This window comes from Coturnix japonica, chromosome 27 (genome assembly GCF_001577835.2).
Source record: "Coturnix japonica isolate 7356 chromosome 27, Coturnix japonica 2.1, whole genome shotgun sequence".
Taxonomy (NCBI): Eukaryota; Metazoa; Chordata; class Aves; order Galliformes; family Phasianidae; genus Coturnix; species Coturnix japonica.
This window is the reverse complement of record NC_029542.1, coordinates 4,391,737-4,416,346: the sequence shown is the minus strand read 5'-3', so window position 1 is coordinate 4,416,346 and position 24,610 is coordinate 4,391,737. Positions and strand designations below refer to the sequence as shown.

Here is a 24,610-nt window from a genome sequence, read left to right as displayed (position 1 = left end):
TCGACCGCACCAGAGGTGAAAAGAAGAGCAGAGCGGCCGCGCCATCGTGAGGCTGCGGGTTGAAGCTGCACGGCTCTGCGGCCCGGTCCGTGCGCCACGCGAGTCCGCCGCGTCTGCCGTCATACCGCACATCACTGCGCAATGTGACTTTGGGGCTCGTCTCGTCGCCCCCCGCACCCCTGTCCCTGCAGGTGGCCCCCGGGTGTCGGCGCCGGGGCTGCGTGCCTGCGTGTGCTCGGCATGGGCAGCTGCCGGCTCCCTGCGGTAACGGGATCCCAGGGCTCGGGTGACCTTCATGTCCCCAGGGCTCAGCTCTGGGTGCCCCAGCGGTTCCCACCTCAAGGTCTTCTCTTGGAGCCCAGGCAGCGGGGACGGCGCATCTGTAGGGCGCAGCCGAGGGCTGTCCCCAGTGACCCCCGGCTCCACGAGAAGCTCCTCCCTGTGCCGTCCCTGCGCAGGGCTCGAGCTGCTGATGCGTGTAGATGCTGTTCACTTGGGACAGGCACCTATTTGATGTGGGCAAGAAAGTGCTTGAGGGAACAGTGCCTGCAGGGAGGGTGGGCTGTGGGACAGCACGCAGCCCCCCCAGCTGAGTTTGTTGTCTGTATTGAGCTGGTTTCATCCAGCTCTGCCTTTGGTCCATCTACAGCACTGTCTGGCAGCAAACAAGAGAGGTTTTAGCAGATGTGGGCTGTGTTTCTCCACCTCACCTGGTCCATCCTGGTCCATCTGTCCTGATGGTGGGTCTGTCCTTCCTCCCCACAGGCATGAAGCGACCCCTGAGCCCATCCCACAGCCCTGAGAACAGTTTGCAGCTGGTGGAGGTGACCAGCTGCCCGCCCGGCCCTCCTGAGCAGCGCATGAAGAGGGAGAAGAAGCACCAGTCGTTCACACTCTGCGAGGTCTGCAACATCCAGCTGAACTCAGCCGCGCAGGCGCAGATCCACTACAACGGCAAGTCCCACCAGAAGCGCCTCAAGCAGCTCAACAAGGGCAAGATGCCGGCAGCCCAAGGTAGGAGCTGGGCTGGTGCTGCCCAGGGCTGGCTGCTCTATGGGTGCAGCTTGGGGATGCTGCGTTGTGTCCTTGGTGCCTCTTGCTGCCATCTCTGAGCTGTGGGGACTTTCTGACCCCATCGTCACTGCTGTCCTTGTTGGCTTTGTTTGGCTCTGTAGGATGGATGTGTGCTGACCATCGTGCTGGCTGCTGCTGGGCGCATCCCAGGAGCATGGTTTTGTTGGATGATATTTGTCATTATTTCTGTGGGGTTGTTCCTGTGCACAAGGAGGGGCTGTTCTGTGACTGTCCCCAGACCCTGCAGTGGCACAGGGATGAGCAGTGCTGTGCCACCAGGCCTGGTGCACCTTGCATATAGGATGGGAGTTTGCAAGGACTCATTGCCATCTGCTGGCATTCACCTGACCTGCTCTCTCCACAGCTGATTGCTGCAGGTTTTTTTCTTGTTGAAAGCAGTAAAATGTGCCAATAAATGTCACCCTGCAATAAGGGTTGACTGCATCTGAGGGTTTGGGTGTGTTAAACAGCAAACCAAAGGGGCACTTCAGTGGCTGACTGGTGCCTTTACCTGGAGTGAGGCTGTGCTGAGAGGATGGGAGTGCTGATCTCCTGTAACACCACATCTCATGGTTGCTCCCTGCTGTGGTTCTGTTGCTCATGTTGTGTTGCCCCTCTAGGAGATGTTGTTCTGAAGAGCAATAAGAAGTCACCAGTCCTATTTTGCTGCCAGACAGTGTTTGTTTAATAACATTTAAGCTGTTGGCAAATAAACATACAAAGCTTTTGCAAACACAAACCAGCAAGCAGTGGGCTCTGGGGTAAAATGTGTCACTCGTGGCTGGCTCACAGATGGGCCAGAAGGATGCACAGTGCAGTGCAGTGCTGGGCATGGCTGTGGGTGAGGGTCTGGATGTGGTGCAGACCCCGGGGAGGAGCCCACAGAGATTCTTGTTCCTGCTCTTGCTAAAGACTGTGCAGGCTGGAGCCATAAATTCCTAGCATGGCAGCTGTCATCTGTGTGCCAAATCCTGTGCTCCCCGGTGGTGGTTTTGTTTGAGCAAGGCCCGGGATATGCAAAGGAGCTGCTCTGTTTATCATCATTAACTGACAGATGGAAATATTGCCTGCTATGTTAATGGGAGCGGAGCTCATAAATTCCAGCCTGCAGCTTCCAGGCTGTGCCCTGGGCCCGGTTACGGCTCGGTGGGTGGATGCCATTGGCACGTTCCTGCCGAGCCAAGGAATCCCACTGCGTGCTGCCCTTGGCATGCCAGGTGAAGCCCCAAGTGCTCATGCAGGGCTGCCACTCGCTCGTGCAGGGGGATCGCAGCAGCATCTGCTCCTTGCTCCGTCCCATCCCACTGCTGTCCCCAGCAGGGCTCTGTGCTGCAGCCCGCTCATCTGGAGCTGACCTTCTCCTCCACGCTGCTGTTTAGAAATGTCACTTCCAGCTTTGTCATTGGCAACCTCTCCCAACCTCCCAGAGCCTGTGAGAGCGTGTGGCTGCGAATGACAGACTGGGGCTGGGACCGAACTGATGTGATGCTCAGATCCCCTCGTTGCCTGTCAGCATGTCTGGTGCCATCCTGCCCTGCAATGTCCCTGCAGTGTCCCGGCACACACTGAGCAGAGGGCAGGCTGATGTGCCGGAGCTGGAGCAGCTCGGGGGGAGGGGCCGGTGATTAAAGGCGCTGCATTAAGTGATATAATTGAGTTAGACAAAGACAGAATATTCCTCTGAGCTGGAATCTCCGTCTCGTGCTGACATCCGCAGCTACATCAAAGGCAGCACTCAGTGGCGCTGTGAGATGCGCTGCTCCCCCCGGCACTGAGCAGCTCTTCCTGCAAAGGCTGTAATCACTCACAGAGCGTGGAGCAGAGCTGGGGAGGAGCGTGGCTGGCAGACAGATGCAGTAATCAGTGTTATTGCAATTTATTTGCTCTATGCCAGAAAGACCCCCGACTTAAAAACAAATTATTGTTCACTGGGCATTTTCCAACAGAGCGCATTGCTGTTCTGTTGTCTCGTGTTGAACTGCTGAGCAGGCAGCAATTGGGTGTTGGATGCCCACAGATGAAGGATGCTTTCATGTTGCAGATGCCAACTCAAACCCAAGTGGGTCACGAGTGCTTTAATTACTGCCTGGGACTGTCAGAGGAGTCCGAATTAGCTCTGTTTGCTGTCACTGCTACCCAAAAGGAGCAGACCCTGTCAATGTTGGTGCTGCATAGAGATGCATCTCCCCACCCAAGCATCTTCAGGCTGCACAATGTGCTTCTGTGCAGGGCTGGGCCAGCCCAGGGTCTGGCTGTGGCTGCTGACACTGAATGCCACTGTGTGCCCCAAAGCCCCAAACCTTCACTCCAGGGCTCTCCTTGCAGCTCCCTTGGGTGCCTTTCTACCTGTCTCAGCAGCGCAGCACCAAAATAACTTTTCCTTACAAAGCAAAAGAATTCAGGTTTCCTCAATTAGCTGCTGCCATGTCTGTCCGCGTGTGTTTGCAGAGCAGAAGGGTTTGAGATGCGCAGAGAAATCGCTGTGACAGCTTCAGCATCGTTCCAGCTCTGCAGCAGAGGGAACAGCCGCTGGGGGGACATGGGGAGGTTGGGGTCAGCCGAGGGGGCTGGGGTGGCAGGTTGGTGATGCTGCACAGTGTGGTGCTGGGTTTGGGGTCGTGCAGGCTCAATGTGCTGCCTACGCACCGAGAGCAGGAAGACCCCGGGCAGTGACTCCAGATCACAGAGCTGAGCTGGGTGAACCAGTACTGACATAGTGCTGCACCGTGGGGAGGAGCCCTGGGTGGGGTGAGGGCAGTGCTGGATGGGTGAAGTTGGTTTGTCTGGTGTCAGTTCTGGTGTGAAGCAAGATGTTGGGAGCCAGCGAATGAAGGTTCCCTGCGGCTTTTGCACTGAGCGGATAGGGCTGGCTCAGAGCTGTGCTTTTTGCTGGGCTGGGATAATCCTGCTGGTAGCTGGGTTCAGAGAGCCCTCCTCATCTCCATCTGGAAAGCAGGGCCCTGACGTGCTCTGACTGGGGGCAGTGGCTGCTGCTCTACATCCCAAAGCAGAGGGGGATAGTTGGTTCCTCTGTCCTCCCCATGAGTTCCCGCGGTGCTTCGCTGCCTTTTCCTTTGGGGTCTTTTAGGAGAGATTTGGCAGGGAGAGCAAAGGGTACAGCTGGCCCCTGAGATGTGCTCGCAGCGCGCTGCCTGGCATGGCCCAGTGCGTCCGTGATGGTAACGTCAGCTGATGGGATTAGCTGCAGATATCAGGGCACGGCAGGCTCTGCTCCGCCTCTGCTGGGCAACGGGAAGGGCACTCCTGCTTCTCCCAAGCCTCCATGTGTGTACATATATATACACGTATATACAATATGCTTATGTATATATCTTATGTATTTCTTCACTCCATGCAACCTTCCCTCAGGGCCCCCCAGCACATGGAAGGGTCTCTGACGTTTGGCTGTGGCTGCACTGTGCCCATTGGTGGCACAACACAAACAGAGCTCACAACTTGAGCTCCTGTGAACGCAGTGAAGGCAAACACACACAGCCCCACTCACTGCCCTCAGCTTCTCCCCTCAGCATCATACTGTGGGAGTTCACTGTTCTTCATATTGGATTTTGCTGTAATTTTCCTCCATTTTGTTTGCTATTGAGTTGCGACAAAAGTGTTTTATGGCCCCTTATCTCGGGGATGTGTCACACATGAGCTTAATGAGAGGTTGGATCAGGTGCAGTGGGAACAAGCAGCCATGGAGCAATTTGGTTTCCCATGGAGCTCAGCAGACCTGCAAGAGGGAATCGTGGGGTTTATTCTGGGTGGAGAACAGCAATGGCTGCAGTGAGCCCACAGCACAGCTGATGTATGGGAGCACTGTGGGCACTGCATTGCTCTGTGCATTGCTCTGCAGGAGTGAAGGGCACACACAGCTGTGATGAAACCAAGAGCAATGCTGGGGAGAGGTGGGTAGGACGGAGCAGGATCTGTGCGAGCACAGACTTGTGGGTAGCGTGAAGCTGTCAGTGTGATTTAGGGCCGGCTGCTCGAGCTGGTTTATGTTCCCAGACAGTAAGTCGTAAGCAATAGACCATTTTCTATGAAGAGATGATCTCCCCTCGTCACGCTCTGTGTCACTTTCCCGGGGTCATCTCTCCTTCCTGTGAGATGCTGCGTGTGCAGGGGGAGAAATCAGGATTGGGGCAATCAGAGGGAACTGCAGCAGCCCAAAGCACAGCAGGGCACTGCCACACTGCCCCGCTCACTGCAGCCCCACAGGGCTGGGCACAAGGCACAGGGTCAGCTGCTACTCGAGGTCTGTGCTGTGGTTCTGGGGCTGCCATGGACTCACTGCCCCGCTGAGCACTGCGGGTGTTTTGGGGCACTGTTAGCTCTGATGTTTGCTTGGGGCCGGAGTGTGTCATAATTAACACTGACAGCCTCGGGGGTAATTAGAGCACCTGAGCACAGCCCGATGGGTGCATCCCTGTGCAGCACCTCTGCTCAGAGCAGGGCTGCCACTGAACAATGCTTGTTGTGCTGCACTGAGGTCTCCTTCCTTTTTGCTGCCCCCACCTTGTTCTCCCCACCTTGCTCTCAGTTGTAAGACTTGCACCCAGAGCATCACCATGAGTCTTGGCAAGGCTGGAGGCCTGAAGGCAGGGGGGATTTGGGCCAAGTGCTCATTTAGCTCTGCTTGGGGCTGTGCTGCTCAGGAGCTGCTCCTGCAGGGACAGTCCCAGTCTGCAGCGGGTGGGGGGAGGGTCCCTCTCCTCCTAAATCAAAGGGAAAATATGACACAGTCTCTGAAATCCTTCAGGTGTAATTTCCGTGCCTGCTCCAAGCAATTAAATAGTTTTAGGTCATCTGTTTCTCCACCTATTTGCAGCCCTGTCCTGGATACCTCTGTAATTAGGCATCTCACTTTGAAAGGAGAGAATTAACTCAGGGCTCAGGGCAGAGAGGACCAAACCCACAGCTCTGTGTGGGCGCCCATCTCTGCCCCCTGTTTGGGTGGCGCTGTGTGGGGCCCAGTTTGATGGCAGAGGACATGGGGAGCCACTGCTCTGCCTCCTGCAGTGCTGATGGGAGCTGGTACAGTCCTATGGGTACAGGGAGAACATTTTGAGAGCACCTCTTTCTTTTTTTTTCTTTTTTTTTTTTGAGGTGGATCCTTACTAAAATGGGGAGGAAAATAATGATTTAATGCCTTGTACTGCAACAAGAAGAGCATGAATGGAGTGTTTCCATCTCTGAGACTTCTCCTGGGAGCTGGGATTAATGGAAGGGTGATGTTGTCGTCTGTTCCTGACACGGTGCAGATGAAAGCAGCAGAGAACAGCTCAGCCCAGGTGTGTGCTGTGGGCACGGGCAGCACAAGGAGACGCTCTATGGGGATAGTATCAGCACTGCGGTGGAGGTCCCACACTGATCCTGGCCATGGCTCCACTGCAGAAAGTGGCACCACTTTGCCCTTTGTTTGGATGAGTGCACGCACAAATCCCCAGGAAGAATTCATTTAAAAACCTAAATTAATGACTTATTTCATTAAAGGATCAAGGGATCCCGGCTTTAAAAACAACCTCTATGGTTCTGACCGGCAGCAAACCCCCTCCTCTTTGTGTGGAACCCTCCGGGGGAACTCAGCCCTCCAAATCTGTGATCTCCCCCCGGGGCTGGAGCAGGAAGGTCAGCGCTGCCCTCCTGTACCCACCGCCGCTCACTGCACGCCTGAGCCGCTCCACTTATGGCTGCACTCAAATTACAGAGCAGAAGGAAAAACGATACGGGTCCTCCAGGTGTATCGCTGCTGATCCTATCTGGCGTCTTTCACCCCCAAATTATACCCTAAATCCTCGAGAACAAAGCCGGCCAGGAAGCCCCGTCAGTCCTGGGGGAAGCTTCCTGCTGGTGCTTTATCCCTCTGTCTCCTTTCTGATTTATTTAGAAGCTCTTTGCTGGATGGGGTTGGTGTTGCTGGGCTGCTTTGGGAGACTGCAAACTTCTGGTCCTGCTTGTGCAGCGGGCAGTGATGCTGAGTGCAATAGGGTTCAGCATAACCCCTTTATACCAGTTCCAGGAGCCTGTCCTCACCCAGAGCCTGCTGACAGCTGTGCCACCAGGGCCACCACTGCCCAAACTGGAGAGCAGTGGAGGAGCACCTTTGTTCCAGATTCTTGGAGCCAGGAGAATTCCCCTCACCCTACAAACGGCCACTGGGAGGGGAGGATGCTGTGGGGGTTACAGCAGGTGCAGTGATGTAGGCAGCCCCACATCTTTGCAAAGAAACCCTCACTTCCATCTCCACTCCTTCCTCCTCATGCTCTGCAACTGGGGCCTAGAATTTGGCCAACAATCTGTGCCAGAAGGTGCAGCACCTGGCACAGCAATGCCTGTTGGTACTGCCTTTATTCAGGGCACTGATGCTATTTGGTCTTCTGCAACCACTGTGGAGCCCCAGGCACCCCCATCCCACAGCGGCTGCTTGTTGGGGAAGGAGCAGCTCCACACTGTGCTCTGCTGGGTTCCAGCACTGGGCAGAGCAGGTTGGGGACCCGGTGGGAGGACGCGTGTCACTGCCCCATACAAATATAGCAAACTATGCAGGCCGGACCCACGGCTGCGTGTGGGGGAATTTCAGCCACCAGCTGCAGCTGGGCAGGGGAGGGCAGGGGGCGTTAATAGCAGTGGTCTGTAATCAGTACCTGCAATTAGCATCTCCTCCAGCTGGCTGCAGAGGCTCAGCCATAAAGCACCGCGCCGGCCCACGCTGCATTTCTCTCCCACCCCTTCATTTCTTGCTACGGTAATTCTGTCCCAGTCCTCCCTGTGTGCTGGGCTGAGCTCAGCACCGAGCAGAGTGTTGGTCACATCACCGGGCAGAACTCCGGGGCTGGGCTGCAGGGCACCGGGCACCGCTCAGCAGGTGACCCCGAGCTCCCCCCCATCGGGTGTCAGCCCCGTCCTCGTGGTCTTTACACCTCCATGTTCCCTCTGCCTAATGCTCGCTGGCAGTAATGCCAAACTGCTGCTGACATTAAACAAATTAATATCAGGTTTAAATAGCCTGCTGGGAGTTGGCAGCGGGTGCTCCGGACCCAGCTGTCAATTCCAGATTAGCGAGTGCCTGGCTAAACTTACTGCTGCTAATGACCCTGAAAGCAATACCCTGTGCCCGGTGTGATGCTGCAGCACCAAAACATCAGAACCTGCCCCAGAAGCGCCCACTGGGGCAGCAGCACCTCGGAGTTGGAGTGTTTTGCTGTTTATGCTCCTGCTCTGCTCATACCTGAAGGAGACACGCTTCTGCCCGAAGCTTTGAATTGTCTGCATGAAGAAAGTATTTAAATTCCTCCCAGTTCTCTCCTTCCTTTCATCCCTGGGCTGCACGGGGGCTGACAAGATTGCTTTCTTCTTTTCACAAGCAGCTTTTTCATCGTTTCTCCCTTTAAAAGGCACTGTGCAATCAGGTCGTGCAGATCTCCTCCCAAGCAGCTGCTGAGGCTGAGCTCAGCCCAGGCAGTGCTCACTGTGCCCCAACTTTGCTGATAGAAATGGGGTGGGGAACCACAAAGCTGTGGGGTTCACGCAGAGCGTGGGATGCAGCAGCTGGGGAAGCCCCCAGTGCCAGCCCCATTACACTGCCTCCCACGCAGCATTGCCTTTAATTTTTCCTTTAAAGGGGGAATTGGGTGTAAAAAGGAGCTTGGGCCCAGGTGTGGCTGGGAGCTGTGGCTCAGTGGTGCTGTGCTGGGCAGGGTGGGGGCCTGGGCAGCTCTTTGGAGTGATGAAAAGGGGTGAGAGGTGGCGTGGGGTGAGTCTGGTGTCTTGAAAACCCCTGGGCCTGCAGGAGCTGCTTGGGGTCTAAACCTGGAATGTGTGTGGACACATGAAGGACGTGGTCGGCCTCTGGGCACGAGGGGCTCCTGCTGCAGGGAGCTGCTCTGCTCAGCCCGTGCACCGCAGCCGTGCTGCCCCCAGGGGTTGGGGAGGTTCTGGGGGCTCCCAGCCGGGGCTGCCGCGGCCGTCACCCCCTCCCCAAGCGGACGAGCACGGCTGCACCCCGTCCCCTTCCCCATAGCAGTGTCTGCGGGGGGGCGGTCCCGGGCACTCGGAGGGGGCGAGGAGAAGCGCGTCTGGGGGCGCGCAGCCGAGTGGTTGCAGGATCCTCGTCTCCGCTCCAAGTTTCTTTGCTTTGGCAGCCCTAGAGTTTACTCTGAGCCAGGCTTGGAAAGAAAAGAGCACTTGTGCTTAGCTCCGGGGAAGGGGAGGAGGAGCAGCGGGGAGAGGGGCACCGCGGCGCGGCTCCTGCGCTCCCTCCCACCCGGTTCCGAGCGAATCCCGTCCCTGGGTCGGGTCCTCCCCGGCAGAAGCTGCGGCCGGGCGGGGCGGTGGGCGCGGAGCTCCGCGGGGTGCGAGGCTCAGAGCGCGGCCCCCGCGAGAAGCAGCGCAGGGAGGGAGCGGCAAGAAAGACGCGGATCCAAAATGCTTTTAGGTGGGTACGACGCGGCTCCGCTCCCCGCGGCATCGCGCTCATGTCGCTCCGCGTGGCAGCGGGTGGGAGCGGTGCGGGGCTCCGTGCGGTTGGTGGGGGGGGGGGGAGCGGAGGGTGCGTTGTACGCGGCCCCGGCAGCGCTGCGGGTCGCTCCGGGCTCGGCCAGGTGTGCGCTGCGGGGCCGGTGGGTCTGTCCGTGCGGGGGGGATCGGAGCCCTGTGCCGGCACCGCCTTTGGAGGTGCTACCTGAGCAGATGGAGGGAATGGAGTAGAAGTCGCGGTGTACGTCGGTGTTTGCTTTTTTTACATGTTATTTCTGTATTGCTCTGCTGAGATGGTGGGGAATGGATTGTCTTTTTTTCCCCCTTTGCCGTTTTGACCACAGGCTCAACTCCCAGTAGTGAAAAACTGACGCGGATTATTTCATGCTGGGAGAGCTGCAGAAATAGGTGGAATTTCGGGCACGGCGGTTCAGAGGTGTGAGGCTGAGCGCTGAGCTCTTCACCTGTGGGGCCCTTTCCGTGCCCTCTCCTGCTCCCACTGGGGCTTTGCCGCCCATAATCGCCATCGTTACGTTTTCTTCTTTCAAAGCGAATCAGATCCTCGTTGTTCCCCGTTTCCATCCTGCCCGAAACGCCATTGAAGAGCCGTTCTTTCCTTTGAAGCATCCGAGCGCCGTGCCGTACACCCACAGCCCCGTCCCTCCCCTGCCCCAGCACACACGCAGCCTTGTTTCTCCAGCTCTCAGCCTGCTAATCCTAATTACTTGTGGGATTCAAGCTGAGTTGGATTCTCTGCATCTTATTGATTTTTCCCAGTGCTGCGAAAAAGAGGAAGGAGCAGATTGGGGCTGGCACGGCTGTGCTTTGTCCTTGCCGTGCGCGGGGTCAGCGCTGGCTGCTGGGCGTTCAGCCCCGTCTCACCCTCGGTGCCTTCCTGGGGTTGGGGCTGGGTTGGGGGAGCAGGGAACGCGCTTCGAAGCTCTCAGGGCTCTGCGCGGATTGTGGCTTTCTGTTGGTTGTTGGCTGGCTGTTGCCGAGCTGTGGCGATGGGTGAAGTGCGGCGCTTTTGCTCCCGCACCCGATCCGTGCACAGATTCGTGGGTGGTGATTTGGGGTCTGTCATTACCACTAGTGTGAGGGTCCCAGAGCCGTGTCCATGCTGCCCTGCTCCAGGCACGCGTGTTCCTGGGTTAATATACACGTGTGTGTGTGTGTGTGTTTGTGCACAAGGCGTGAGCTCGGCGGGGGCTGGGGCGTTCCGAGGGCAGAAGTTCTGGACCCAGCGCACCTGGCAGCACTCGGCCTCGGGGCTGCTCCGATCCACGGCTCTGCCCGTCAGTTGTCTCAGCCGGGTCATTAATTTTTCTAATAGTTTGAATCAGTCCTTCCTCCATGTGCTGCCTTGCCCTGTGTTCCTGCAGCGCTCGGGGTGTGGGTCTGGAATATCAGTTCTTGGGCAAAGCAGGTTATTGGGGGGGAAGAGAAGAGGGCAAGGGAAGCCAAGCTTGTTTTCAGCCGTGTGGTCTCAAGTATGTAGGAAACGTTATAAAGCCACAAAAGCTTTAATTTTAATCTCTGAAATGCAGCAGAGACAGAGGGACACACGCAGACCGTACGCATTCCCATAGTAGGGCATTTCATTTGACGTGGTTTTTCCTCCTTCCTTCCTCCATAGCATCCGGGTATGTTTGCAGAGCAACCCCGGGGCAGAGGCAGGGAAGGAGCCCCCCCAGCAGCTCTGTGTCCATTGGGCCCCCCAATGGGTGTGAGAGGTGTGTGTTGGCGATGGCTGCTGGGGGGTGAGCGTGGGGTGCTCCCACCCCCATGTTGAAGCACCTTGGGATGAGCAAAAGCTCCACAATGCCCTGAATTTCCATGTGTTGAGCAAAGATAAGTTGTGTTCTGAAGCCATGGCAGCTCTCAGTGTGCTGAGACTAGTCAGGGTGCAAATGCGCTCTCTGCCTCAGGTGACTGCTGACATTTGAAGCCATAAACACGGCTCTTTATTTTCTTTTTATGCACAAGCTGAGTTTTGAATCAGGATTCTGCCCTCCTGCTTTTCCCATCCCTGCTCTCCTTGCGTTTGTCACACGCCTGCAGCTCTCCTGGCTCTGGGAGCTCCAGCCATGGGGACAAACACACAGCTGCTCCCGAGGCCACGAGCACCGCGGTCTGAGAGCATTGCAGGGTCTCTTGGCTCTCCCTGAGGTGTTGTCTCTCCTTGGGAGCCCCTGGCTCCAGCAGTGGGCATTGGGTGCTGCTCTGCCGTCATGGTGGGGTTTGGTGGAAGGGAGCTGATCCAGGTGCGTCTGTGGCACAGAAAGGGGCACTTTGTGTGCTGGGCTGTCCCCATCAGATGGTGGAACTTTGCTTCTCCTGAGGGTGTTGTGGGTGAATTCTCCCATCAGCAGTTGCTTTATTCCAAGGGGTTCACTCAGAAATCTCCTGGGGAAAACATCTGCTGCTGCTGCTCTCAGCCGCTGCCATCACAGCAAAGCGCTGCAGCCTCAGCTGGGCTTCCTCCTCCTGAATCCTGCTGGGCAAACATCCCCCCCCCACGCCCCCCAGTGCTGTTTGTGCAGGGAGAACTGCTGCATCCCACACTAAGAGCTCGCTTTAAAAAAAAACAAAAGGAATTAAACCCTGCTTGTAGCCGTTCCCTCACCCCACTTGAAGGACTGGGCTGCTGGGAGCGTTTCAGGCCAATGTGAACTGGTGGAAGTTCCCGTGCAGGTGCTGCTCCTGCAGCCCGCAGAGCGCTGTGCCAGCGCCGGCGCTTTGATGGCGCTTTGATGGCCCATTCCTGCACCTCCGATGTCCCCAAAGCTGTAATTAGTGCAGGGGCTGAGCTGCTCGCAGGTCGCTTTTTTCCCTTTTGTGGAGCCGGGTGCTGGGCCACGTGGGCTGCCTGTTCCCACTCTTCTCCGAAGTGGCCGAATTAGCACAGCCTGGGTAGGAGTGGCGGAAATTACAATGAAATCCAAGCGGTAGGAAATAAAAATCTAATTAAAAAACAATGACAGGAGTGCGTCTGCTTCCAAACATTGCCTATGACCAAGGCTCGCCCCGGGGCAGACTTAGAGGAGGAGAGTTATGCACTTCTGCAGCTGTCAGCAGTGACACGACAGCCCGTTCTGGGGCTGCTACAGAACAACGCTGCGAGCAGAAAAAGGAGGGGAGGGCTCTGACCTTCATCAAGGGGAAGGATAGGAAGGATATCTGGGGTGCAAAGGGCTCTTCCCTGCCCTGGGCTCTGCCATCTCCTGCTGATGCTCTGGGCACATCCCTGACCCCGCTGAGCTCTCACCCCGCTGCTCCCATTTGTCTCCATCAGTGCTATGAAGGGTTGGTCCCACTTGGAGCACGGGGGGGGGCAGGGTGCCACTGGGCTCCCCTGCCTGTGAGTGCTTCGTTAATAGAAGTCTTAATGATCGCTGCCAGAGAGGAAGTGCCACGCGATGAAAAATGTGTGTCTGCTCGGAGGCAGTTTGAATGGCGCTGGAAAAGGGAGGCCGTGATTTGTTCCAAATTGGTTATTTCACTGCAATGGTGGGGAAGCATCAATTTGAGCATCTCTTCTCTCTTTCTGTTTCTGTCAGCTGCTCTCTGGTTGTAATGAATTGGGCTCGGCTGGGATTTTTATGATATGAGCAGTGCCCAGAATAAAGGCTGAGCCAAGCTGGGGCTCTGAGCATCCACCTGAGCTGGATTTGGAACCCCCAGCCCCTTCTCCATCTGTTTGGGGGTGGTGGGAGCACTGCAGCCCTGGGCTGAGGGTGGTGGGGCACTCAGTGCTGTTCTCCCTCCACCAGCTTTGACACGGCGCCTGTCTGGGCTGTTCCTGCACACTGCAGGGATGTCAGCTGGGTTCACCCCAAGGCTCGTTCCCTGCCAGATCGAGTCAGGCAGCAGGAGCTGTGATGAGGGAAGGAGGCGGCATCCCGTGAGGCTGCGGAGGTCGGGATGTGGGTCCCTGTGTGGGCAGCTCAGGGGCTCCCACTGCTTCCTGGCCCCTTGTGCTTCTCTCCAGAGCCCTGCAGCCCACCCAAGCTCACCTGTGAGGTCCTGGTGCCCACAGCAGAGCTAAAAGTGCCCTGACAGGAGGACCACGGCCATGCATACCTGAGTGCTATGGGGATGGGACACGGCAGGGAACACTGGGATGCCCTGAGCTGAGGTGTCTGCTCCCCCTGTGGCCCTTCAGGCCCATTGTGGTGATGCTGGGAGAGCACGGATCCTGCCAGGGTGCAGCCGTGGGGTTGCAGGCATGTTTCTCATTTGTCTGAGCTGACACGGCTCTGAGCACTGATTCCCTTGCAGGGGATGGCTCGCTCCTACACAAGACTGAGGCTTCTCTGCAGCTTTCCTTCCTCCTCCGTGCACAGCAGAAATTAAATTGAACTGTCACCACCTCCGGGTGCCGAGGGACGCTGCTGCAGCGCTCCCCACACCCTCCCCAGTGCTCTGCTGCCCCGGCAGCATCCCAGTGCCATGTGGGGGGGGGGGACCTGGGGGCTGCATCCCAGTGCTGTGCTGCTGAGGGGGGTCTGGGGGCTGCAGGGCTCCTCGCCCTCTGCCCTGTGGTCCTGCAGTGCTGGGGTTGGATCAGAGGCACAGTGCTGGGCTCCCGGGGGTGATGGAGCTCAGTGATAATAGCAGCTTTGGGAGCACGAGCAGCTCCTCTGCCCCGCTCCAAAGGCATGAGTCATTCCCAAGAGATGAGTTTAAAGATCTTAATGCATAGAAGAAAATCAAAATCTCATCCATACGCCTGGACTCAGGGATTTAAGATTTTCCCAGAGTAATACAGTTGGTTTTTCAGTTTCTTCTGCTCAGCTCCTTACAGGTGAAAAGGAAAAAGCTGCAGGGGAAAAGAAAGCTAAAGGGGAAACGGCAACAAAACGTGGGGCTGGAGCTGGCTCTGTCCCCCCCACAGCCCAGCAGCAGCTCTGATGGTTGGTTTTGTTGGGCACTTTGGTTTGGTTTTGTCTCTGAGGGGCTCAATGTGAGGGTGGAAGCTCCATCTCATGGGCAGTGGGGCTGTTGTGCTTCAGATGGTGGATGCTGCTGGAGGAGTCGCCTGTCTGCCAGCCTGGGCACGACACGGGGAGAGAATAGCACTGAGTGCTTCAAATCCGGCCTTCTGTTGCTTCATAGGAGGGAATGGAAATATTGTGATTGACTCCTGACCCCCACACTCCCTTTGCAAAACCAAAGGGCAAAACAATTACTGCTGGTCCGGCCCATGGGAGGTCAGTGCCCGACCCACAGGTTGCTGCTCATCGCCTGCAGCAGGGCTGGCTCCGGCCACCGCAAAGCAGAGGATGCAGCAGCTTCGTGCCTAAAAACTGATTAAAAACCTTAAGTCCTCTTTTCTCTCTTGCATTACTGCAAAAATAAATAGTGCATATTTCAGACCCGGAAGATGGGTCTCTGGTTTCACCCCATTCCTGTGAGCATTAAACCTGAGCCACGGCGGGGCAGGAATGTCCCGGCACAGAGGGAACAAATTGCCCCGGAGCTGTGAGGAGCCTGAGGAGAGGAATTTACCTCCCCGGTTGTGGAGCTGGGCTCAGAGCGGCACTAATCCCAGCGCTCTGTGGGGACCACGGGTCACACTGCTCAGCATCCTCCATGCACTGGGCGCAGGGGGGGCCCTTTGGTGGGTCGTGTTCTTTGGAGTCACGTTTGGGGACAGTGAGGGTGGCAGAAATTCTTTTTTTGGGGAGAAGTTGAGGTGTTTTAAGCTGCAGCCGTGGCTGAAGGTGGGAAGATGTTTGGTCGGATGCTCCCCTCGCCCCGTGGTTCTGTGCTGGCAGCAAAACGGGGCTCAGCGGAGCTCCCAGCGCAGCCCTGGCAGCTCCCCATGTCGACCCTCGGCCGTGGGTCCCTGGGGTGCCCCGCACTCACCACCCCTTTGCTCCATCGATCCCACGGGATCCCACCCGACGTTCCCCACCCGCGGGGCCGCAGCCCATCGCCGTGACACCGCCTCGCGGCCTTCCCGTCCCCGCCGCCGCTAGTGGCCACTGCCGCCGTCGGCTCCCGGAGCGTCGGCGGAGCAGGCAGCCCCCGCCGCAAGATGGCTGCTGCCGTGCTGCCGTGACCGCGGGCTTTGTTCCCGCAGCCGCCGCGCTCGGGGCCGCGCAGCGCCCGCCCCGTGCAACGAACGGGACCCGGCGGGGCGGGGGCTGCGCCGCTTCATCCCGCGGCCGGGATTGGGGTCGGGGCCTTCTTCGCCTTCTTTTTTGAGCGTTGTTTGGGTTTTGATGCATTTATTATTTTTCTTTTAATTGGATTTTTTTGTCTCCTATTTAAAAAACAAATTTTGGGAAGTTTTCCACCCCCTCGCCTCAAAGCTCATGGCAGCGGCTCCATGGTACGTATGTATAGAGGGCGGGTGGGTGTGCGGGGCCGTGGGCCGGGGGAGTTGCATGCGGCTCTGCTCGCACCCGGAGCAGCTCTGCACGGACCCGGCGGGCATCGCAGGGCACGGCCGGGCCGTGAGCATCACCGCAGGGAACACCTCGGCTGGCGATGAAACCCTGCCCCAACTTCCTTGTAGCCGATGCTCCTGGGGCAGCGGCACATGCAGGAATGGGGTGCGGTGCTGACAGCCCCAGCGCTGCCTCCTCCCGACGAAGCGCAGCATTAACTGCGGGTTGTTGCCCCGCTGCGCTGCCGGGCGGGACGCGGCTCCTGCAGCCCCCGCTCCGCCCCCTGCGCTGCCCCACGGCGCGGTGCCCCCGGGCTCGTCGCTGAGAGATGTTTGTTTTTCTTTCCACGGGAGTTTTTTCCTGGGCTGAGTGTGGGTGCAGCGCGTGGCCGTGGCTGGACAGAGGGACAGTGCAAGCCATCAGTGGCTTGCATTGATGACTCACCATGGAAGGTCTGTGTGTTCCCCCCCCCCCCCCCCCGTGCTTTGGTTCTCCAACAAGAATAATGATCAAACCTGCACGCTGTGAGGGCCCTAATCCCTTTCCCTTGTGTCTCTTTCATCTCCAGTCAAACCAGGAAAGTGGTACTAGACCTTCCTTACCCAATTAAATGTAGAGGTTGCTCCTCCAAGGCACGTCTCGGTTCAGCCTTTGGTTTCCCCACCACAGCACTATGGTGCCTCCAGGGAAAAAGCCGGCCGGGGAAACTTCCAATTCCAATAAAAAGTGTAAGCGCTATTTCAATGAGCACTGGAAGGAGGAGTTTACCTGGCTGGAGTTTGACTATGAGAGGAAACTCATGTTTTGCGTGGAGTGTCGGCAGGCGCTGGTGAAGAACAAACACGGTAAAGCAGAGAATGCCTTTACTGTGGGCACGGACAACTTCCAGCGCCACGCGCTGCTGCGGCACGTCACGTCGGGCGCACACCGCCAGGCCTTGGCCGTCAATAGGGAGCAGGTGGCTTTCGAGTCCCGTGGCCACACAGAGCTGAGCTCGGTGCTGAAGGTGGAGGTGAACCCGGCCAAGGTGGCCGTCCTCACCACCGTGTATTGGATGGCCAAGGAGGAGATCCTGGATGAGAAGTGCTCCTCGCTGCTGGACCTGCAGAAGTTCAACCTGTGCCAAGCTCTGCTCGCCTCCGAGCACAGCGAGCGCTACCACGCCGGCAGCCTCCGGGACATGCAGGTGTGTAACCACGGATCTCCTGGGTCATCCCTGCCAGTGCTCAGGGCTGCCCACATCCCTGGTGCTCACAGGGCGGTTTGGTGCCTGCACCGGGAGCTGTGCACACCCTGAGAGTGCACTGAGCTCATTGGGTGCTGTGTGCGTGAGCAGGAGCCTGAAGCATGTGCTCCATCCCATGGGGAGGGTTTGAGGCAGGTGAGGGCTCTGCCCGCCAGCACCAAAAGCACATTTTTGCAGTAGGGACTGCAGGAAGCAGCCTTCATTCGAGGCCATGCAGGGTCCCTGTGCTCCTCGTGGAGCTGGGCTGTGTCCGCAGTGCTCCTCGCTGTGTTCTGCCCACGGGTGGGGGACAGAGCCAGGCAGCTCTGCTGCTCTCCACTGCTTTTGGTGCGGACTGCAGACAGTGCCTCCATATTAAATATATGTATGTACGTCTATTAGTGTGGCATCTAGTTAGTGTCATTCCCTGCAGTGACAAAGCAGGGGATGGAGAGGCTACAGAAAGCAATGGGGCCATTGAGGACACCCTGGGCTCGTGGCCATGTGTGTGCATGGAGAGATGCAGTCCCTGCGAGGCAGCACTGAGGGTGAAGGCGCAGACTTCAGCCAGCACAGGAACACACGGAATTTTCCTTCTTTGCCTTAAACTGAGTGATCAAAAAGATTGAGTGGCCAGAGAGGATTTTCTTAATTTTCCAAGTGCTTCATGCCTGTTAAAATCAAATTAATTTTTTAGTGGAGCTTGGCAGGTTGCCAGGCTCTTTAGGTATAGAAGGAGCCCTACTTGGCTGCAGGTTGGCTAAATCTGCTCATTAGATTTCCCAGCCTGGAGCACAGCTCCCAACATTTGCACACGTAAAGGAGTCCTCCTCACAAAGCGGAGGCATTTCCACCAAGTGGGTAAAATGGAGTGAAGGAAGGAAGGGATGCTGTGAAGTTTTATTGCTGCTCCTGACTGTGTTTTGCCTGTAAAGCACAGAAGTGATGGAGTTGTAACTGAAAAAGAGGAGTTATGGTGCCTTAGTACTCCTGGGGCAGGCAGGGTCTTGAGCCCTTAGGATGTGGGGTGGGAGCAGGGTGGGCAATGTGGGGCTGCTTGTGGCAGCACTGCTGAGCTGAACTGTGCTTGGGCTGCAGCCAGAGGAGAGGGCAGGCAGCAGATTAGAGAAGAGAAAGCTGTTGCCAGCAGGGAGTTGATTTGTACAGACAACTTGCACAGCATTATCACGTTGAAATTGCTTCTGAGGTCTGTGGACACCAGTGTAACATAACCTGCTGCTGCAGGGTGATTCAGCGCTTGTGGCCATCGTGGTGCTGTTGCTGTGCACTTGGATGGAACAAAGGGCAAATGAACCCCAGTGAGTTGTGAGCGATGTGGGCATGGGAGCAGGACCTGTCTGTAAGTGATGTTGGCAGGGATGCTTCCGTGGCTTTTCCCACCAGGAAGCTGTTCTCCAAACTCCTGTGCCAAAGGGCTGCAGGCAATGGAGTTACTCCATGTTTTAAGCTACAGGTTAGGGGAGTGCTGTCATCCAGGCAAGGATACTAAGTCACTCTTGGTTTCAGGCACGAGTTTGAAGTTGCTGTTTGAAAGTAACAATGTCCCACTGACATTCTCTGGCTCCTAAAAAAGGGCAGAATTTACTGATATCTGCACTCTGGGTTTGAGAGCAATTTTTAGGCACTTGAGTTTAAGATCCCCAGCTGAATCAGTGAGCAGCTTAAACTGTGAGCAAATGGGCTTCAATTCCTCTGGACCACGCTGGGCTTTGAAGGCACACACTCAGGTGCTTTGATGCCAGTGGGAGCTGAGCATGTGCTTTTGGCTGCTGTCAGTGCTGGGGCTCCCATTGCCTTTGGGGAGATCCCAGTGTGGATGCTGTGCAGCTCATTTTGCTGCAGGTGCTGTGGCTCCCCCACGTGCCTTTACAGACCATTTGTATTTCTCTCTCCCTCCCTCCTGCCCTGCACACCCTTCACTGCCTCAGGCAGCGATGGCCAAGGTCCTGCACAACGAGGACCGGCACCGCATCAAGGCCTCACCATTTGTCGGGCTGGTGGTGGATGAGACGGTGGACGCAATGGAGCACCGCAGCCTGGCCGTGTTCAGCACCACTGTGTCCCCCTGCAGCGGGCAGACCTCGGCCACCTTCCTGGGCAGCTTTGAGCTGCTGGCTGGTGAGGCCACCACGGTGACGGGCAAAGTGGGTGAGGTGCTGCGAGCCTTCGGCATCCCGGCCATGAAGCTCACCTGGCTGAGTGCACACAGCGCATCGCTGGGGGCTGAGCGGCGGAGCGGGGCAGGCAATGCTCTGAGCTCACTCTGCCCGCTGCTCACCGAGATGCATTGCCTGTCCCACGGCAGCTCCCTGCTGCCCACCCACAGCAGCCTCAGCATTGAGTACCTCCAGAAGTACGAGACCACTGTAGACGCCATCTACAGGCTCTACTCCAGCCCCATTGGGGAAAGCAGTGGGCTGCAGGAGCTGTGGAGCGTTCTGGACCTCTGTGAGATCGACCTTGGCAGTCCCAGGGCCATCTGCTGGACTTCCATCTTCCCAGCTGTGGAGGCCATCGACTCCTCATGGCCCACACTGGTGCTGCTGCTGGAGAGCGAGGCGGAGCGGTCACCCGTGGCCCTTGGCCTCTGCCAGGAGCTCAAGAAGTTCCATTTTGTGGCCTTCACCAAGATCCTGCTGGACGTCCTCCCCATCTTCCAGAAGCTCAGCCGCTTTTTCCAGATCGAGGACTTTGACCTCTCCATCCTGAAGCCCATCGTCTCCGCCACGGCCACCACCCTGCAGGCTCAGAAGGGCTCCAGTGGCCAGAACCTGCAGGAGTTCCTCAGCGCCATGACTGAGCACCCACAGGGCAAGCAGGAGGGTGAGAGCCGGCTCTACTACAAGGGTGTGGAGTTGGCCAACTGCTCCCCTGGGCACCTGCAGCACTTTGAGCACCTGAAGGACTCCTACCTGGAGAGCATGCGGGGCAGCCTGCTGGACAGGTTCCCCAGCAGCATCCTGGAGGCCGTCAGCTCCTTCTCGGCCATCTTCAACCCCAAGTGCTACCCCCAGACTCTGGAGGACATTGGCACCTATGGGGTCAGCGAGCTGAACTTCCTCCTTCAGGCATATTCCCAGGTGGTGGTCAGCGAGAGGGCCCTGAGCGACTTCCCCCTCTTCAAGAGGATCGTCTTCAGCCTCAGCCAGCTGTCCTTCAGGGACCTCTGTGTCAAGCTGGTTTACAGCAGCTCTGAGATGCACGAGCTCTTCCCAGACTTCGCCGTCCTCGCAGCCATTGCCTTGGCCTTACCGCTGGGTTCGGTGCTCGCCAAGAAGATCAGCCGGGGCCGGGAGCTGCTGAAGCGCGGCCGGTCACGCTGCACCAAGGATGAGGGGCTCTCCAACCTCATGAAGATCGCCATTGATGGGCCAGCCATTGACGAGTTTGACTTTGCGTTGGCTATTGAGTATTATGAGAGCATGAGGGAGTCTGGCTTCATCAAGACACAGGTGAAGTGAGTGGTGGGCAGCAGATGCAGAGCCCTGCAGGCAGGAGCCAGGTCTTACAGCCGCCCCAAGCATCACCGCCACAACGTCATCCCCACCAGCCATCATCATCACAGAGGTGCCAACCACCACTGGGGCTGGGTTCCAGGGGAAGCCCCCCAGAGCCAAGCCAGTCCTGCTGCCACCCCTCCCTTCACCCCCCAAACACATGTCTGGGTTGGCTGGGGGTTACAGTCTGGGGGTGTCCCTGTTGGTGTCACTGTGGCTCACATCCCATCACACCGTCGGGGCTTTCCAGGGTTTTGGTTTTCATTTTATGATTGGAGATGAAAGCAGATCTTCTCCTGAGCTCACCTTGCCTTTGCACAACAATACCTGGCAGCTTCTCCATAACACTCTGCAAAAATATCTGACTTCTGTTATTTTGGAGCCTCGAGAAGGAATGCAGGAAGGCAGCGGATCCCTGCGGGAGGCCCCGCAGTGCCCAGCGGTGTCTCTTGGTGTCCTCACCCACAGCCCACCACATTTCAACAGCAGCCAGTCCTGATCATTTCCAAAGCAATGATGTAGAGGCTGATGTTGTGCTCGCCGAGGAAACAGTGGTTTTTCAATGCATCATTGTGTATATATGTGTATGTAGATACATATAAATATATATATAAATATCTATATTAAAAAGCTCTACCTTAACTTTCCTCGTGTTTAATGATATCTAAAAGAACTTTGGTTTTTTCTTTCAGTGAGAGAATAAATGATGAGCGGGGTCCAAAAAGAGCCCGTAGTGAATTAATTCCTGTGTCTTTTCAAAACAGCATCGTGCAAAGAGTGCCCAGCGTGCTCTGAGCGCTCTGCAGCCATGCAGCAAAGGGCCCTTTAACCATCAGCTCACAACCTGGGACAGCCGGGTGTGTTCATTTGGTTTTCCTCTTTCCCATCCCTCACCTGTAAGTGAGCACAACTTTGTTTTAGACTGAAGTTCCTGGTCAGGGCTGGGGCGGTGATGCATCCCACGCTCTCCCTCGCTGCTCTCCTGCCTGCAGCCCTGGCACCGGGAGCACTCATGTGTGTTCCCCAGCGAGCCCTTGGGAAGAGCTGGAGCGCATTCAGTCCACACTTGGCCAGAGACAAAAAGCTTTGAAAGCTCCGGGTGAGGAATTTGAGACGTCACCAAAATTTGCTGTGAACACCTACCAGGGCAACGGGAGCCAGACGGCTTCTGTGCGAATAAACAGCGCCTGTCTCCATCTGCCCGGTGCAGACCCTGCACCAGCTGCCATCATGCAGCTCCTTGGCAGCTCCAGGAGGAGCAGCGCTCAATGCGGGCGTCCTCTGCCCTGTCCGGGGGAGGCAGGAACTCAGCGCTCACTGGGGACAGTGCCCACGGCCGTGCCCGTCCCCTCGGGTAAGGTCGTGTCACCCTAGACAGACCCAAAGGTCCCGCTGCTCTCACCGAAGCAAATCCCCTTAACCGAGTGTCTAATTAATACCTAAAAATACAGCCCACAGCTGCTGCTGGAATCTGCCCTGCAGCAAAGGTAAGGTGAGAGCTGCTGCCCTGTGACCTTGGGAGGTGGGGGGTGACCCCAGCACTGTGTGGGCCCCGGGGTCAGGCACAGGAGCTCAGCTCACCCTGGAGCTGTGGCTGTGCTGCTCTCCTGTCCACTCTATGGACGCAGCCCTCATACTATTGTGCTCACCTGAGGTCTCAGCAGAGTGCAGCTGGCAGTGACTCTGTCCCCATGTGGTGTGATAATTGCCCTCTTTTTCCCTCTCCAGCGATGCAGCTCAGGCTGCAGCTCTGCCCTTTGCTGGGTTCTGTTGTTCCTCCCATTGCCCACAATGGGCTCATGCCCTCTGCCTACACAGCCTCTCCCGGCTGGGTGCTGCACAGAGCTGCACAGCACTGTCTGATGCTGTTTGCCATTCCCTGGGGCACTGCTGCTCCAGGTGGGGACTGAAGGTTGCGATCCCTCCTCGCCCTCCCACGGGTCCCATCTCAGAGGCTCCTGGGGGCTCCCCAGTCTCTCCCTGTCTGTTTCTCTCCTGATTTCCTCCCATCCCACCTGTGTCAGACTTCCATTTGGGACTGCAGTTTTGCTGAGCTCACTGTCAGCAGCAGATGGGTTCTGCTGGCACCGTGGTGCTGTCAGAGCTGCAGACCCCACTTGCTCCATTGCCTTGGGGCAGAGGCTCCGGATTCGCCCCCCATTGTTGGTCCCAATGTTACATGCAATTCAAGGTGCATTTTAGGACCAGCACAACCAATGCAAAGTGCACAGACAAAGCCAAACAGAACCCCTGCGATCCGTTCTGAATTCCTCCACTGGAAGCGTTGCTGTGGCACAATTGGGGCTGTGTGTGTATTCTGGGGGTACGTGGGGGTCGGGTCCTGACTGTGGGGCTCTGCATCCCCAGGGATGTGAGGCAGAAGTACCGCCGCGTGGCCCAGAAGGTTAATGATGCATCGCTCAGCTGTTCCCGCTGCCTTTTGCTGCTCCCTCGTTGCTGCTGTTTTATTTCTTTATTTTGGGGCAGTTTCACAGATTTCCCTTCTGGGTGACTCTGGAATTAACTCGATCACTGCACGCCCGATGAAGCAAAATGTGAATTTCCCCCGCAGTCAGGGCTGACTCAGGGGCTGCTCGGCGCAGATGAAGGAGCGGCCGTGTGCGCTGTGCCAGAAAGAGGTCGTTTTTGCCTTCAGGGCTGCAAACGTGGCTCTCAAATCCACAAAATCACCCCAAACTTTGCATGTTGGGTTTTTATTTCAGTGATCCCCAGCACAGAGCACCCAGAGCTGCTGAGGGGCAGCGGGTGGGGGATGCTGCTGTCCCTCTCCTGATGCATCCCCTCCCAGCAGAGCCTTCTGCTCCCCCCGCTGTAAGGGTGGGAGGGCTGAGCACAGAGCTGTGACCCCCAGAGGAGCAAAGCCCCAGAGATGGGGTGGAAAAGGAGCACGAAATCAGAAAATGAAACCCAGAATCTCTGCCCAGCTGTGAGATGGGCAGCGGGAGGGACAAGGAGTGGGGCTGTGTGAGATGTGAATGGGCTTCTGTGGCTCACAGTGTTCTGAAACCCTTTTTTAATGTATTTATTTCTATTTTATCTTATTCATTTGTTGATGTGTTGACTCCTCCCTACTCCTTAGCCCCATCCCAGCCCATGTTGGGGGGAGGAAGGGGTCAGGGCTGGGAGAAGCCACACAGAAAGCTGCTACCTGGGCACTACCCTCCCCTTCAGATCCCCCTCATCTGCTGCTCCCCACCGTGTTTTCTTTAAAGCAGAATATTATTAATACCCGTCCTATTTTTACCTGGCAGCCGGAGCTCACAGTGCTGCGGGGGAAGATGCGAGGCAGCCGGCGGAGCTGAGCCTGGGGGAGGCTGCACTGCATGGGGGGGATTCAGGGGGTTCCACCCAAAACAGCAGCAAAAGGGCAGAGCCGGGGCACCCCAAATCCCACACTGTGCACAGTGGGGGCTGTAACCCCCCCACCCTATTGCAGCACTCAGGTGCTCCCCGTGCCCACTTGCACTGACGCTGCTCTCCCTCTGCCCCCAGGTCCCTCTGGACACAGCAGCCCCCTCCTCGCATCGCTGCCGATCCCCGGGCGGCCGCTGCACTCCCCGCTGGACATCAAACACTTCCTGACCTTCCGCCTCAACGGGACGTCCCCGCTCAACCTCTTCCCCAACTTCAACACGGTGAGTGCCCGTGGGTGGGGGGCACCGGCTGTGGGGCGCCTCCTGCCCTGCACCTCCTGAAGGTCCTTCTTCCAACCCAGACAGGGGATTTCTGGTCTAATTCCAGGGCAGCACAGCTGTGCCTTGTACCCATCTATCCATTGGTGCAAACACAGAGCCAGAGCAGGATGAGGGGGCAGTGGTAATGACCCCCCCCCCAGCTGGTTCCTGCCCCATCTGCTGCTCTTAGAAAGCAAAATTAAGAAGGTGGTTTGTCTAAAC

General features: G+C 57.2%; 2 protein-coding genes across 5 annotated transcripts in view; both read left to right on the top strand.

Moving 5' to 3' along the window:
• ZNF385C (zinc finger protein 385C) overlaps nucleotides 1-24,610 on the top strand; it is a 48,996-nt gene that overhangs the window by 13,763 nt on the left and 10,623 nt on the right. For 2 of the 3 annotated variants that reach the window (XM_015885644.2, XM_015885645.2), the window contains exons 2-3: nucleotides 766-1,014; nucleotides 24,207-24,349. In XM_015885644.2, coding sequence (XP_015741130.2) covers nucleotides 766-1,014; nucleotides 24,207-24,349 — 392 coding nt within the window. Of the gene's footprint in view, nucleotides 1-765; nucleotides 1,015-9,362; nucleotides 9,512-24,206; nucleotides 24,350-24,610 lie in introns of those variants that run through there. The other variant, XM_015885646.2, reaches the window with a different exon arrangement.
• On the top strand, nucleotides 15,430-21,335 carry C27H17orf113 (chromosome 27 C17orf113 homolog). 2 transcript variants are annotated; one of them, XM_015885639.2, is made up of 4 exons: nucleotides 15,430-15,892; nucleotides 16,304-16,402; nucleotides 16,519-17,136; nucleotides 19,125-21,335. In XM_015885639.2, the coding sequence occupies exons 3-4, from the start codon at nucleotides 16,624-16,626 to the stop codon at nucleotides 20,655-20,657; spliced, it is 2,046 nt and encodes a 681-aa protein (XP_015741125.1). In that variant the 5' UTR covers nucleotides 15,430-15,892; nucleotides 16,304-16,402; nucleotides 16,519-16,623; the 3' UTR covers nucleotides 20,658-21,335. The 2 variants fall into 2 exon arrangements, with proteins under 2 accessions (XP_015741125.1, XP_015741126.1); XM_015885640.2 differs by lacking the exon at nucleotides 16,304-16,402.